General features: G+C 34.1%; 1 protein-coding gene across 9 annotated transcripts in view; it reads right to left on the reverse strand.

Moving 5' to 3' along the window:
- Positions 1 to 15,639, reverse strand: part of RALGAPA1 (Ral GTPase activating protein catalytic subunit alpha 1) — a 216,638-nt gene that overhangs the window by 109,375 nt on the left and 91,624 nt on the right. For 5 of the 9 annotated variants that reach the window (XM_043921231.1, XM_043921230.1, XM_043921235.1 and 2 more), the window contains 3 exons: positions 11,479 to 11,619; positions 2,467 to 4,011; positions 617 to 741 (listed from right to left, as the gene is read on the reverse strand). In XM_043921231.1, coding sequence (XP_043777166.1) covers positions 617 to 741; positions 2,467 to 4,011; positions 11,479 to 11,619 — 1,811 coding nt within the window. The remainder of the gene's footprint in view (positions 1 to 616; positions 742 to 2,466; positions 4,012 to 11,478; positions 11,620 to 15,639) is intronic. The other 4 variants (XM_043921237.1, XM_043921238.1, XM_043921236.1 and 1 more) reach the window with 3 other exon arrangements.

A 15,639-nucleotide genomic window follows, 5' to 3' on the forward strand; every position in this document is an offset into this window, starting at 1 on the left:
AAGAGGCCAATGGAAGAGGAAATTCCCTGGTGGTCCAGTGGTTAGAACTTCAGGTTTCCACTGCATGGGGCCTGGATTCCATCCATGGTTGGCGAACTAAGATCCTGCAAACTGTGTGGTACAGCCAAAATAAAGAAAAATTTAAGAAGAAAGGAAAATGTAATGGAGCTGCAGACTTTCTCTGAAGACAGTGGAAATCCAAGTGAAATAGCTTTCTTTTTTAAAAAAGCAACTCCACATATGTTTATCTATATAATTTCACATATATTTATATTTAAAATTGTGGGAATTGGGCCAGAAGACCTCTATTGTTACCTTTCCTGCTGATGGCTGGCAGCAGGCATCAGAGCACCCTAAGAGCAAAGATGAAAAACAAAGAGCTAGCAAGGTAGTGGCTTATAATGCAGTAGCTGAGCAACCATGTATACCAGTCTTTCACTCTGCTAATATAATTTAAAAATCTTAATTTTAAAAAAAGCCCTAAATTTGGGGTGACGGCTGATTGGAATAAAATTTTTCACATGTGTACCACACACACATATATATGTAAAAGGTATGTATTTTTTTAGTTTCTCTACCCTCCTCTCTAAAAACAAATAAATAAAATATCACTTACTGAGGCATTACCACTTCGAAGTCGTTCTGCTATAAACTCATCCATCAGATCAGGAACATTAGCATTGCTGCTGCCAATATCACTATTAAGAGGAGGCAGTTTTGTGCTCATGTCCTCTTTATTGACTAAAAACAAATAAATAACTATATATAGTGAGTAAAGACTTAACTACATTTCCTAAATTTAAAACAAACAAAAACAGCCACAACCAATTACCTATGCCATATCAATTATTTGCCAAACATGCATCTAAGAGTAATTTTTCTCCTTTTAGATTTAATTTTAAGAATTAGTAAATTGATATTTACTTTATTTAACTAAGCAGATGTTAGTCAATCTTCAGTACAACCTTAAACAGCAAGAAAGCTTATAGATAAGCACTAGTTGGGAGTTAGGTTAATATTGTCTATAAAGAAACTGGTATATTTTTCTTTCTTCCTGTCTCTATCCTTCTATTTGGAGCCTTAATAATTTAGAAATCCATCTTCCCCAAAGAATATTTACAAGGAATATATCCCCTGAATTTTAAGTTAAGATATTAATACGTTTAAATTCTATGATCTTGACATAATGTTGTTTCTATTCACTAATTTATTGTTTGAAAAAAAAAAGATTTTCACAAAACTTTTTCTGTTTAAAAAAAAATAGTTACTTTGAATTTTTTAAGACTATATTGTGATTTACATTAACATAGACATTTTAAAACTTGGGAAACTGACAGAAAGTAAGATATCTACTTATTTCACTATTATGCCATTGAAAAGGGGATTTCTCCACAACCAAAGGAAATCAACACTGTTAATATTCCTAATGAACTTCAAAGCATTTCAGGTTAGGAAAATATACTGGTCAGGAACTCACTGTGAAATACCATTATCTTTATACTACTTGGCCAGGCTTTGCTAAGCTGTCAAATACTGCCCTCAAGTGGCATTAATGGCTCAGTGCAAGATGCAGCGTTCTGTTAATCATGCTAACAAAACCAGGTTAAACAAATAAAATCAAAACCTACCTTACTGCTGAAAGTTAATTTTCTATAACTGTACAGTTATTTTAAATTTGAATCAAGATAAGAGAAAACAGTTACCATAATCTTGCTTTCTGTAATCTGTCCATAGAGGTTCCATATCTAAATCATGATTGGCTATCATGAAACCTTTATGCACATCTAAAATCTCAGAAAAAAGAAAGTAATGATAAGTGTTTTAAAGATATGACTTGCATTCTATACAAATGAATGCAAAACTAAAAAGCCTACAGCTTATTTGGAAATGGAGTACATGAAAGTAACTAAGCCCACTTTGAGGTTTAAGAAATAAGTTCCTCTTCAACAATTAACTAAAAATGTTGGTTTTCATTGTAGGACCCTGATTTCCATTACATTATGTCAAAATAATTTTCTACATTAAGAAATTAAATAAGTCAGCAGTAAAAATAAATGAAACCAATTATATAGAGCTGGGATCCTTTTAAATGTAAACTATTGGGGGAGCAAGGGAGAAAGTATTCCAACTCCTCAGTAATCTTAATTTCAAGTTCATGTAGTAAACACTAAAAACATTTGATTTAGATAGTCTTTGGAAGGTCATTAAATTTTCCTGTATCCCCTCTTCTCTATCTTGTTCAGCAGCAAAGAGGTTTAACTAAATGCTTTATAAGGGAAATTAGTAATTTAAATAAACACTTTATGCTGGGAAAAATACAGCTGGGGAAAGGCGCATGCATAACCAAACAGAGAGAAAGCAGTGACCATCCCAAAGCTTTTTGATTGCTTAGAGCTTGCTTCAGTTGCATTAAGCCAAACTGGTGCTGTCTTCTCCTTTTGCGCTCTGCACACTGTTAGTGCTCACCTGCAGCTTTCCTTCCAAAATAGCCCATTACATGACTGTACAGATCCCTCAGTGGAGCCTCTGGTGGCATTCTGTTCTGCCTCTGTGGGGAAACATTTGCCTTCGGCTTCGAAAGAGCATGGACAACAGTTTTATAAACGCCACCCAGGGAGCCCTGCTGCAGTCCTGCCTCATGACTTGATGACTTAATGGTACTACGACTACCTAACTGATCAGTTGCGGTTCCTTCCTTCTGTAATATGGCGGTGGGCATCTCTGTTGTTTCCTTAATTGTTTCACTGCTGGCTGAGGCGGCACTAATTGTGTCTAGAGGCCTGTACACACCAGGCTTTACCAGCTCTGCAGCACTGTTGGAGCTGGTGTGGGGGATGCTGGTGTTGCTATTACTACCACCACTAAAGCCACTGAGCTTTCGCAGTCTCATCTTCCATGGAGCCTCTTTGTTTTCCAGAGGATTATAAAACTGGACTGACTCAGTAGAAGGTCTAAAAGTAACATGAACACTATTTCGCTTTTTAGTAGCAATTTTCATGATTTTGGCTCTGTGAGTTACTGTTTCAGACAAGCTCCTTTTAGTTGGAGAAAGCTTGCTAGTGCTTGTAACATGAGGCATTCTACGGTTAACAGGTGCTTTTAGTGTCGTTTTCTTGGCATGCAAAACATGTGGGGCAGTGATTTTTTCATTAATTTGCACACCCTTAACCTTTTCAGCTAGTGCTATATCTATACAGGCATCTAATTCTGTGGCTGTTTGTCTGTACAGATGTTTTCTCTTTTCTTTATCACAAGGGCTACCTAAACTAGGTTCCGATGACTGTTTATCATTGTTTAGCTGTTTACATTTTTCAGAAGTTTTTGCTTTCATAAAGCTGTCTAACTGGTTGGGTGCACTAATATTTGTGAAGACAGTGGAGTTTGGTTCTTTTTGAAACTGTATGTTTTCAGGAGTTCCAACAAAAGAGGTGGTATTTTCTGATTTACTTTCCTGGTCTATGTACTCTAATTTATCTAAGGATGACCTTTCATCCTTATTTACTGCAACAGAGATCACCTCCTGCAAAGCTGCATCTTTATCTAACTCGTTTTTACTGTGACTTTCTTGGGTTTCCTTAAAATATTCTTTCAGGGAGGAAAGAAGATCATCATCTCCTTCAAGGTCAATGTACTGGATTTGTTCAAAAGCTGAATCTGCAAGTTCTACTGGATCTATTAAGTGACAGAGATGGTCATATATGCTATCACCAACTTCCAGAGAAGACTCTCTACTATGAGTGTCAGTGATGTGGCTCTCAGTGGATCTAGTTATTGAAGAAGCCTCTGTGGAACTCTGCAAGCTCGGTGCGTGACGGGATGAACTGTCAATGACAGGAACTGCACCTTTGGCTCGTTCAACAGTGAATGGTTCCAAGATGTCAGAAGTGCTGCTACTTCGAGGCAATGGCTGCTCCTCACTCAAAGCACCAAAAACTTCATTTCCAGTGTCTTCACTTTGCGAAAAATGTCTGACTCTGGTTGGACGAGGAAGTATTTGAGCATCATCAATATCTATAAAAAAAAAATAGAAAAGAAAAAGAAAAATTATAGAGTAGAAACTATACAAACACACACAAAAAAGTATTAATTTCAACCATTTTCTAAGCATATGCTTAAAAATAAAAATTTTTGAGGTTTTTTTGTAAGCTCAATGAAAGAAAATCTACAAATTTGGTTTTAAATAATGATGGGCACAAGCCAATATAGCATGTAGTATAAATGAATTAGAAAACTATCAGAATACATTTTAAAACGTTAACATGCATAGGACAGACAGTGAGGTGATGAAACATTTGGAAGTGCAGTTAAAGATAGAGCTGTGCCAATAAATCAAGCAATTCAAACTTGCTATTCAATTTTTCTTAATAAAGTTTCAGGTAGAAAAAAGTAGATCTTAACACAAAAAAGCTGATCTTAGTATCCCACTACAGAAACGCACAGGGTCTCATAAATTCCTGTTTCCTTCCTTATCAAGCAAAAAATATCACCTTTTCTTCAAATTTTGCTTATCTATTTGATCACTTATTACACAAGAAAATCTCCATCCTCTTCCTAAAGTTCTCTTTGTCAGGAAACTAGTTATCTGTTCTACTGAGGTATTTTACTTTATTTTATTATACTATTAAAATCTATTTACCCCTACCCTGCAAAATCTATTCACCCTATCAAATAAAATCAATACACTGCTAAAAAAAATGTACTTTTTCATTTCTGACACAAACAGCATTAATCTACTAGGAAGAAATCTCCTCTGCCAAACACTGGCCCATTCCACTAGGTAACCATTGAACCCTAAAAAATGCACCTACAGCTTCTTACATTTCTTTTAAAAATTACAGATTTGAGAGTCAAAATGGACATTATAGATTATTTAACTCTCCTACTGAACAAGCTGAGTCCTAAAGAGAGGAAACTACTCTCTCAAGTTTGAGAAGCAGGCTTAGTGTTCCATGTCATTACATTGTTTTTAGTGCCTGAAGTGCTAAGTATATGACAAGTCTTCAAAAATATATACAAAATTGAAAATCACAACATGAAATACTATTTAATTGTAGAGATATATACAAATTAAAACTTTTACTACTGATAAAATGTCATGTCTACAAAAACATCTTGGCATTTTACTGAAAGACAGAAAAATACCAAAAAATATCATGAAAAAGGGACAAAGAGTCAAAAGTCAAAAAATCTGATATTGGTATTCATTAGGCTTGTAATGCACAGATTAAAAGTAACAGAACTGTAAGTGATGAAAATGAGATTCAGATCCAGAGAGAACAGTTACTTGTCCAAGATCACAGATATATTTACTGAAATGGTGCAAGATCTAAAACTTTGGTTTTCTTACTCCAGACTCTGAGAAGCAAGTTTTCTTATTTATAAGATGGGGACAGTAATTCAAAATATTCTCAGGATCTATGTGAGGGATGAAGAGAGGCTGGTACCTCTGCTGTTTCACTGATATCACTTTCTTTGTATGAGGTCCAAAAGGAGCCACCTTACACTAAGTTCAAATCAAGAGCAGTTTGTGATATACTAAAATCGCACTATATTCCTGAAGATATACACTGAGACTCCCAATACACATCAAATATAAACTATCTCCTAAAGTTGAAACAACTCCTTATCATTAAGTTGAGAATACTTTTAAAAAATGTTAGCTTTCTTCTTCATACAGTTCACTTACAAATTCTTCTAAATGAAAAACAAAGCATTTCCGCAGAAACTTTATGCATATATTGTATTACTGTAGTAGATAAGTAATGCATATTTGTGCATCTTGACAAATGCTAAGTATTTCTGGTTTGTGTCCCATAATAGGTCATAAGAATCTCTGCCAAGAGATTATATTCACCATGCACTCCAGTTTCTTCCCACAAAATATTCTAAAAGGACTCATCAAGGAATACAGATTATATAACTTTTCTATAAAAATTATTAAGAATTTTATAGTTGGAATTATTTTTTTAGCTGCAAATTTAAAATCAAGATATTAAAACCTTATTAAAATCTAATGCTGAGACTAGAAAATGTATGAACTTCAGGAAAAAAGCTGAACATTAGTTTTAATGTTTAGTTTCCTTTATTGATAATCTCATACTTTTTCCATTCTAAAGAAACCAATAAAGATTACTGTGAAGTTCTGTTTTTAGGCATTTCCTCCAAAATCCAGTCTTCATGTTGCATGTTAGGAAATTTAGCCATTATTTCAGCTTGTTTTTTCCCTAAACTTTTGTTAGTACATATGAATATCTAAAAAACTTTCAAGTCTAAGAGGGCAAGGGCTTTGAAGACAATGAAAATATTTTTCTAATAATGTACTATTAATAAATCTAAGTTTCAACAAAAAAGCTTTCTGAAAGTTTTAAGTTTTAAATACAGTTCTTACCCGGGCATGTAACACTAATACTACTTGCATAAAATCAAAGAAGAAAGTAACCGCCGAGAGGAAATCAAAATCAGCACTTGAAATTAAGCAAAACTGACTCTAACAAGGCTTTAAGTTTAAAGAAATAACCCTGAACCTTACTGAAGATAATGTCTAAATGACAGCTCAATCATACACAGCTGTCCTGTATTCGTTGGGGACTGGTGTCCAGAAGGCCCCATGGAAACTAAAATCCACAGATGCTCAAGTTTCTTATATAAAATGGCCAAGTACAATAAATACAGTTGGCTCTCCAAACCAACAGGTTTACTTGTATTCAGCCAACCTTGGACAAGAAGGACCGACTGTACAGCCCTTCCTACATGCACTGTTCTAAGCATCTTACATACATTAACTCATTTAATCCTCACAACAGCCTCATTAGTTAGGTGTGTTATCCCCATTTTACACATGAAGAAACTATAAGACTTGCCTGAGGATACACAGCTAGGACGTGGAGAGCTGGGATTTGAAGGAAGGCAAAAATTAGTCCATGTTCTTATCTCCTGAATAATATATATTATGTATTCATGAAATAATTAAAAATTACAATTAATAAATGATAAATCAGCACAGTAATTTATCTCTATAAAGCTAAGAATCTTAGGAATCAAAACTTAGGTCAACTACAAGTATTAGTAAATTATACAGAAAAACACAACGGGTAAACTTTGTATTAGATTGCTGAAAATAAGGGTAGTAACAGGTTAAAACAGACATGGCCTTTAAAACTATTTAATTACGCTGCTTACATTTTACCTTGAATAAGTGTCTAATTAAATTAGTTCAATCTAAAGAATCACTAACCAATGACTGAACAAAACAAGAAAAAAGTTTTTTAATAAACTTAAAAAAATAAGTGAACATTGAAAAAATGCTTCCTATAGAGCCTAAAAAGTACTTGAAATGTCAAGTTTCATCTCTAGATTTGCTTCATGATGTTTTACCATTAAAGTGTTGGAAATCATCTCTGGATTAAAACGTAGTTTTTTCTGAATGTTGTGTTTCAAAAAGAGTTTTCTTTGATATTTTGAAAAGATAAGCTGTAAATGAAAGTGTAATATTAGCTTGTAACATGTAACCAAAAAAAAAAAAAAAACTCTTTTCACTGAATTTACCATTTTTCAGGATTTTCTTTTTTTATATTAACATGACCATATCTACACTGTCTGAAATAGCTCTTGTCACATAGTAGGGGCTCAATAAATACTGGTAGAAGGGAAGCATATCTTTTATATTAAAAACTAGTAGCTGCTAACTAGTAAAATATCAAGCTAGTTTCTCAAGGGGAAAAATTTAATTTATAATACTAAGGCACTACTGGAAAATTTTAATAATTTCTAAAACGAGGTACAGAAAAAAGTACCCAAATCCCTTTTACCAAAGCTAAATTCTATTCCCAGTTAATCACAAACAGCAGCTATGAGTGGCAATATTTTTATAGCTTTTGAGTTCATAAAATCATTTATATTAATACATGTAGAAACTGATGTTATTTAGAGGCTCGAGGTTTTTTTTTGGAATTACCTGAAGGAAAAGACAATGTCCTTTATGTAATTAAAAGAGTGTTTGTTTTTTTTTTTTTTTTTGCCTATTTGGGCTATAATGAAAATGTACCTTCAAGGTAAGTTAAGAATTATTATTAGTAGAGGCTAGCAAAAACTCTACATCTTTTTAAGACTAGATGTTCACTTTGTAGGTAATTCAAAGCAGTATCCACATCATTAAATCATACGGAAAGACTGAAAAGCAATAAACCAAGCTAAAATAATTAATTTTAGACTACTAAAATTTAAAATACTAAACTATCATCTACTCTTACCCTTTTAATGTTGTTTCCTTGACTCAAATTCTGGAAATAGATAAATTACCAATATATTTTTTATAAGAAAATTATACAGATTTAGTATTTGTTTGCAAACATGTTAAATAATACTGTGTTTAAGTTAGCTTCAAATTTTTCTTGAGATGTACTTTTAAAAGAATTAACACAAATTATTTCAGTGAAAAAAATTCTAATTTAGAATTACACTAGAATCTGCTGGTGTTCTAGGTGCAAAAATTGTAGAAAATTACTATCACATATTGGTGAGAAGGAATAAATTCCTTGATTGTGCAAAGAAGGGCCTACTTGTTTGATTAGATAGGAAATTCTTCTCCTGATTAGGCAGATCTTAGGAACAAGATGGGGCATGAGACATACCATCTTCTTTCTCCTGATACTCAGAAAATAAAAGTTGAAAGATCAAAAACATTTTGCTCTACAGTGCTCAATTCAAATAATGAAGTACTGCTAATAACCTTAGCAGTCTATGTAACATGGCTTAGACAGCCTGGAATTTAACAGCATCAAATGTGGCAAACAAATAAGCAGTTTTGAGAACTAACTGGGAAGAAAGTGGGCCTGTAAACAATTTCAGACTGAGACAGTACTTGATTAGAAAATAGTAACAACAGTTGCAAAAGTCAATTGCCTACCATGCTTATGTTCTTTTACATGCCTTCTATCATGAAAGTATTATTTTTGGCAGTGAAAGCTAATTTACTTAAGAAAAATTATTGAGATTTCTGACTTCTCTTTGTTTTTTCAGGAAAATAAAGACTGCTAGACTGGGCTACCATATATGTAAAAGTACAATCTGGTGATATAGGAGACACGACACGGAAAATGTGTCTGCCCAGACACCAGCACTAACTGCAGAGCTTTAAAAAATAAAGATCTCCTGCAACCCCCAGGATATTATATCAAAACCAGAGACAGACACAAGTCTGGGAGGAAATATTTGTTCAACATCAGATGAGTTTGATGTTGAGAACTCATGTCACTGACTATGTCAATGGCCTTGAAATAGTTCCCGGAGCTTAAGAAAAACTCTTCAAGGATATTCAGCGACTCAATTAGTTTAGTCTATCAATATAAAGTTATACCACATAGAATCACATTTACAACAATGTAGACTGAATGGTCATCTAACCCAGAATACTTGAGAAAAAAGGGCTAGATAACAATAGGGTACACTGAAAACTGACAGTTCATTCTTAGAAAGAAATCATAGTATGTTAAAACAAATATAAAAGAATTAAAAGGAGTGTCTTTTTGCCATGTAAGTATTCAAGAGTATCAGGTAAATATTTTTCTGGAAAATTATAGTTCTAACCAAAAGCTAGAGTGATTGTCTATGGGTAGTTTCATTGTCTTACTGGTCAAGCAGTTATAGAAACCTCAACTTCTGTTCTTAAGATGATGCACCCAGGAAGTATTTATTATGAGCTCAACTAAGCCCGCTTACATCAGGGGGAGAGATTAGACTATGAAAAACATAGTTCACGTTCCTTTTTAGCTTTCACTTATGTACCTCCTCTTGGGAAAAATGTCTGACCCTACCAGGATTAGGGATGGTGGAAGGGACCTTCATGAACTTGAAATAACATTATTAATAAAAATGCAGCTTCTCTCACATAAGCCTACAGTTCATGAGGAACTAAAAGGGTACAAAGATAGGTTGTTAAAAAATAAAAATCAGTAACCTCACCAAAAGTCACAATATGAGAGAAACACTCCTAAGAAAACGATAGGAAAGCACCCAAGGATGCACAAGTAACTTTCTTTAAGCCAGCACATTTTGCATAATGAGTACAGCGGACTCTTGAACAGGGCTCTGAGCTGTGCTGCTGCTTAGTCACTAAGCTGTATCCGACTCTTTTGCAACCCCATGGACTATAGTCTGTCAGGCTCCTCTGTCCATGAGATTTCCCAGGCAAGATTACTGGAGGGGGTTGCCATTTCCTTCTCCAGGGGATCTTCCCAACCCAGAGATTGAACCTGCCTCTCCTGCATTGGCAGGTGGGTTCTTTACCACTGAGCCACCAGAGAAGCCCTTAAGTTGTGTGGGTCCATTTTTTTGTGGGTTTTTACAAATAAATAAGTATGTACTACAGGACTACACTATGTGTGGTTGATCAAATCTGCCCATGTGAAACCACAGAAGTGGAGGGCTCATTGTAAAGTTACATATACATGGATTTTGGATAATGTGCATGGATTTTGGATAATGTGGAAGGACAGCAACCCTCACCCTTGCATTGCTCAAGTACCAAATGTATACTAAAAACAAACTTGCTTCTGTCTAAAAGACAAGGCACTATAAGATTCTAGTCATACAGAAAAAAATTTTTAAAGAAAAAACTAAGCTAAGGTGGTAGAAATGACAGTGTGTGTGTGTGTGTGTGTGTGTGTGTGTGTGTGTGAAAGAGAGAGAGAGAGACTGACTTGAAAGTGTCTCTAGGAAATTTTGGGAGTAATGGAAATATTCTATATTTTGTTTGGGAGGAAAGATGATGATGGTGTACAATTCTCAAATCTAACTGAAATGAACCTAGGAACTATGCATTTTATTATGCTAATTATGCCTTATTAAAGAGGAGATCATCCCAATATTTTAGATAAAGGGCCCGAGGCAGAAGTGGAAAGCTGACCACTTTCTGAGGAAAGATTCTGAGGCTCCTTAGAAATTGGGGCTTCACAGAATGGTTTTGTTATTTGGTTTAAAAATTAGTTATTAGAATTCTATACACTACCATAATCTAATACAAAGATGTATTCCAAAGCAAATTTTCGTTTATATACTTGATTCCCCTAGCTTAAATTTCATTACTACAGATGGTGGAGAATGCATTATTTAATATTTACCATATATTCAGACAAATGATGACATTATACAAGAAATTATAAATATATATTACTACTTCACCTGACTACCTGAGAAGAAAAAAAATCAGACATGAACAGAAAAAAAAAAAACCCCAGCCATTTACAACCCCAAATATTGGTCATTGGCACAGCACTAAACTTAGCACTTCCAGAATGAACTGCAAGGATAGCATTAGAGTTCAAATAACTCAAAATGTTGATTTCTCAACCACTTTCCCAATTTCCCACACCTCCCCCAAAGAAATTAACTTTGAAGAGTTTATTTGATTAAGCAAAATTTGAAAGCAGAAGGATTAAAAAGTGAAAAAGGTGGTGCAGAAATTAGCAGAGGTGGCACTACCTGAAAGCTCATCAGAAAGGGGAGTGAGAACAATATCAGGCAAGAAGGGTTTGGAAGTATGGATCAGAACAGGAGCACTTTTAGCACTGCGTATATAGGCCGATGGCAGAGCACATTCACCAATGGATCGGCTTCTCATGGCTTTAAAAAAGGAAAAGAAAGAAGTGGGGAAGGAAAAAAGAAGAGTGACTATAATGAAAGGCTTGTGTCATAGAAAAAGCAGCAACAGAGAAAACTAAAAGATACAAAGGAAGGAAATCTTAAATTAAAACATTTCAGCACGGCAAATACTGGCAAGCTGTAAGAAAAGAAATCAGAGAACACACATGACATTTCAAATGTAAATTCTTTGTGTAAAGCAGGAAAATGATTTGTTTTTCATTATTAGCAATTACAGTGGTGTAGCATTAAAAACAGCATACACTTTAATTAGCACTATGTTCTCAAAACTAAAGACTGAAAAGTTCGTTGAACAGAAACACTGAAAAGAACCCATACCAACAGTTTCAAGAGATTTTGGGTACCATATTTGGGCATTTTTCTGAGCCACTCTTCTTAATGAAGCTGAATTCCAAGAGCAAATTCCTACTTTCATACTTTTCCCTAATAAAGTTTCAAAGTTACTCACAGGTCTTTTTTAGAGAATTGTATGTAATTCATAATCTAAAGGATTGAATCTCATGGTTAGTATCTGTTCCTGATAGAAGAAGAATGTTTAATTAAATCAGTATCTCTTATTTAAAGATAACAGTAAATTTTTAAGTAAAAATATTTATAGAAAATAGCATTTGGAATCAGCATGAAGAATCAAGTTATTGAGAAAACTAAGTCTGTGTTTATTCAAATCTTAACTATATTACATAAAAACTTATATATTACATTAAAACTTAAAAGATTAAATTAAAAATTTTTTTCATTTGTATTTAGTTGTATTTGGTATTTTCTTAAAGGAAAAGTAACCAGTTTGCAAAATTAAAGGCAAATTTTGACACACTTAGAAATAAATAATAGTCAAGTTTTTAACTCAAGTACTTTTTAACATTTAGAGATTCTTGAATAAATGAAGGTATGAAGATTTTAAAAGAAACAATATTGCATAAAATCCAGTGTAATGGTGACATTAATAATACATATACACATATATATTTGAATGTTACCATCATTTCAAAAATATTAGGTTTTCCTGATTATTAGAAACAGCTGGTTCCCCAATGCCTAAATCCCTAAATCCCTTAAGTGTATCAGGGCCTTTGCAATCCAACCACAATATCCACTGAAACTTCATCTCCTCCCTACTGTTATTCCATGCTACTGCCATACAGAATTTTATACCATTTCTTGAAAATTCCATGCTCTTTCACAACATGGCCTTATGGGTTCATAATATACTTGGTCTTCTTTTCTTCTTGACACTCCTTCATATATAAAATGTCACCTCATCTGTGAAGTTTTAAGACTTTCGCACATAATTAATTTACTAGCAATACAGCAGTTACCAAAACAAACAAGAATTCCTCTTTTTCACAAAGCTTATGATCTATTTTGAGTGGACTGTACGTTTTATAGGCCTACCCGTTTTGCAAAGGCAAAAACTGTATCTTCTTATCCTTATATCTCCAGTGTCTGGCACATATGAGCTCAACAAATCTTTACTGACTGAGTACCTATATTTGGATAGCACAGCAAAATCATTTGAAAAAAACTAAAGTGTTCATTGTGAACATATAGAAGAGAAAACCAAAAAAATTACTAACCAAAAACTAGATGTATGCAATAGAGTTTATCACTGGAAAAGAATAATCTAAGAGTCCCTATTCCCCAAATTTATTAATGTTGGAAAAATAACGGATTCTTTAAGAGTAGCTTTTCTATAAGTTTATGTGTAGCAAAATGTGGAAGGTTGCAATATGTTAAGAAAAGGCAACAATGTGCCTTCAGTGTATGACTTCCCATGTAGTATACTAAAGGTTAAGCGTATTTTAAAATGGGAACCATATACAAAATGAAAAGAGTCTGACCCTAATCATGTTTTTCTGCTGGCTTCCTCTCCCTCTTGTGAAAGTGGCCAACTATTTTATGATCCAATTTGAAATAAAAGTTATGTTGACTTCAAGATAATCATTCCTTAAAACTTGTTAGAACAAAGATATAAACACAAAGGTAAAACCTAAAGTGCTGCTTATCAACACAAAAGGTAAAAGACCATCTACAGTGATAATCAGATGTGATTAAAAAGATATATTTTAGAACCAAATTGAATCAAATTCTCGATTCCACAGATGAATTACAAGCTTTCTTGATGTTTTCCCCGTTGGGTTAGGTAATTCCTTGGAAATAACAATTCCTTCTTTTCCTTCTTTTCTACCGCCAACTTGAAGCAAGAGCTTGGGCATTTCCCTTGGAACTTTCCCCATAATCACTATGATGTAAGTTTGTGTGCTATGATCCTGAATGAATTCTTCAAAAAGACACCCCTCCATCTGTTACTATCTTTATGTTTACCTGGAAATCTGTTAAGTGCCTCAAAGATGTGCAATCTACACTATAGAAAATAACTTACAATGAATTAGCTACGGGGATTTGGGGGGATTTACTAATTTAAAGCTTATTATCACAGAATCTCTGTAAAGCCACTGAAACTGGCCCAACTTCAATGAATTACCCTACAATGATCTCTTAAGTGTTCAAGTGAAAGGAAGTGTCACACATTTCTCACTTTAAATCAAATGCTATTAATAGAAATGATTAAGTTTAGTGAGGAAGACATGTAAACAGTCAATATAGGCCAAGAGCTAGACTGCTTGCCCCCAACTGTCAAATTGTAAATGCAAACGAAAAATTCTTGGAGAAAATTAAGACTGCAGAGACAAACGATAAGAGAGCAACACAGTCTAATTGCTGGTAAAGAGAAAGTTATTTGGAAATATCAAACCAGCCACAACATTCCTTTAAGCGAAACCCTAATCCAGAGTAAGGCCCTAACTCGCTTTAATTCTAAGAAGGCTGAGAGAGGTGAAGATGCTGCAGAAGTTTGAAGCTAGCAGAGTTGATTCATGAGATGTAAGGAAAGAAGCCACCTTCATAGCATAAAAGTACATAGGAAGCAGCAAGTGGTGAAGCAGAAGCTGCAGTAAGCTATCCAGAAGATCTAACTAAAATCATTAACAAAGGTAGCTACATTATACAACAGACTTTCAATGTGGACATAACAGCTTCTACTGGAAGAAGCCATCAAGGACTTTCATAACTAGAGAAGTTACTGCCTGGCTTCTAAGCTTCAAAGCATAGTGTTATTAACAAAAGTCTATAGTTTACATTAGGGATCACTCTTTGTGCTGTACATTCTACAGGCTTCTAACAAATGTATAACATGCATACAGAATCATAGTATCATACAGAATAGTTTCACTGCTCTATTTAAACCCTCTGTGCTCCACCTATTCCTCCCTCCTCGTGGCCCTGCTTTCCACTCCTTGGCAATCAGCAGTCTTTTTATTGTCTCTTCAGTTTTCCCTTCTTCAGAATATCATATAGTTGCAATCGCTGTATATGTAACATTTTCAGATTGGTTTCTTTCACTTAGCAATAGCATTCGGAGCTCTTCCATAATTTTTTCATGTCCTGATAGCTCACTGTACCTTTTCAAAGAATAATATTCCACTGTATAGATGTACCACCGTTTGTTAAATTATTCACTTATTTAAGAATATCTTGGTTGATTCCAAGTTTTGGCATAAGTTCCAAGTTTACGAATAAAGCTACTACAGATATTTGCGTGCCAATGTTTGTGTGGACATATGTTTCCAACTTACCTGGATAAATGCCAAAGGTGGTTTGAGTCTACAGTAAGAATATGTTTACTTTTCTAAACTACGAAATCATCTTCCAAAGTGGCAGTACCATTTCGCAGTCCCACAACCAATGAGAATTACTGTTGCTCCATATCCTTGTCAGCATTTGGGGTTATAAATGTTCTGGATTTCAACATTTCTGATAGATATGTAGTATTTCATTGTTTTAAGGGCAATTTAATTTCAAATACTATAGACTAAACCTACAGACATATCCGCATACAAGCTCAAGTTACAGAACTATTCATAACTATATTCTGTGTCATTTTTAACACCACAAAACTGAAATAAAGTGAAAGTTCATCTTCAG

The sequence above is a fragment of the Cervus elaphus genome, chromosome 13 (genome assembly GCF_910594005.1).
Source record: "Cervus elaphus chromosome 13, mCerEla1.1, whole genome shotgun sequence".
In the NCBI taxonomy this organism is placed as follows: domain Eukaryota; kingdom Metazoa; phylum Chordata; class Mammalia; order Artiodactyla; family Cervidae; genus Cervus; species Cervus elaphus.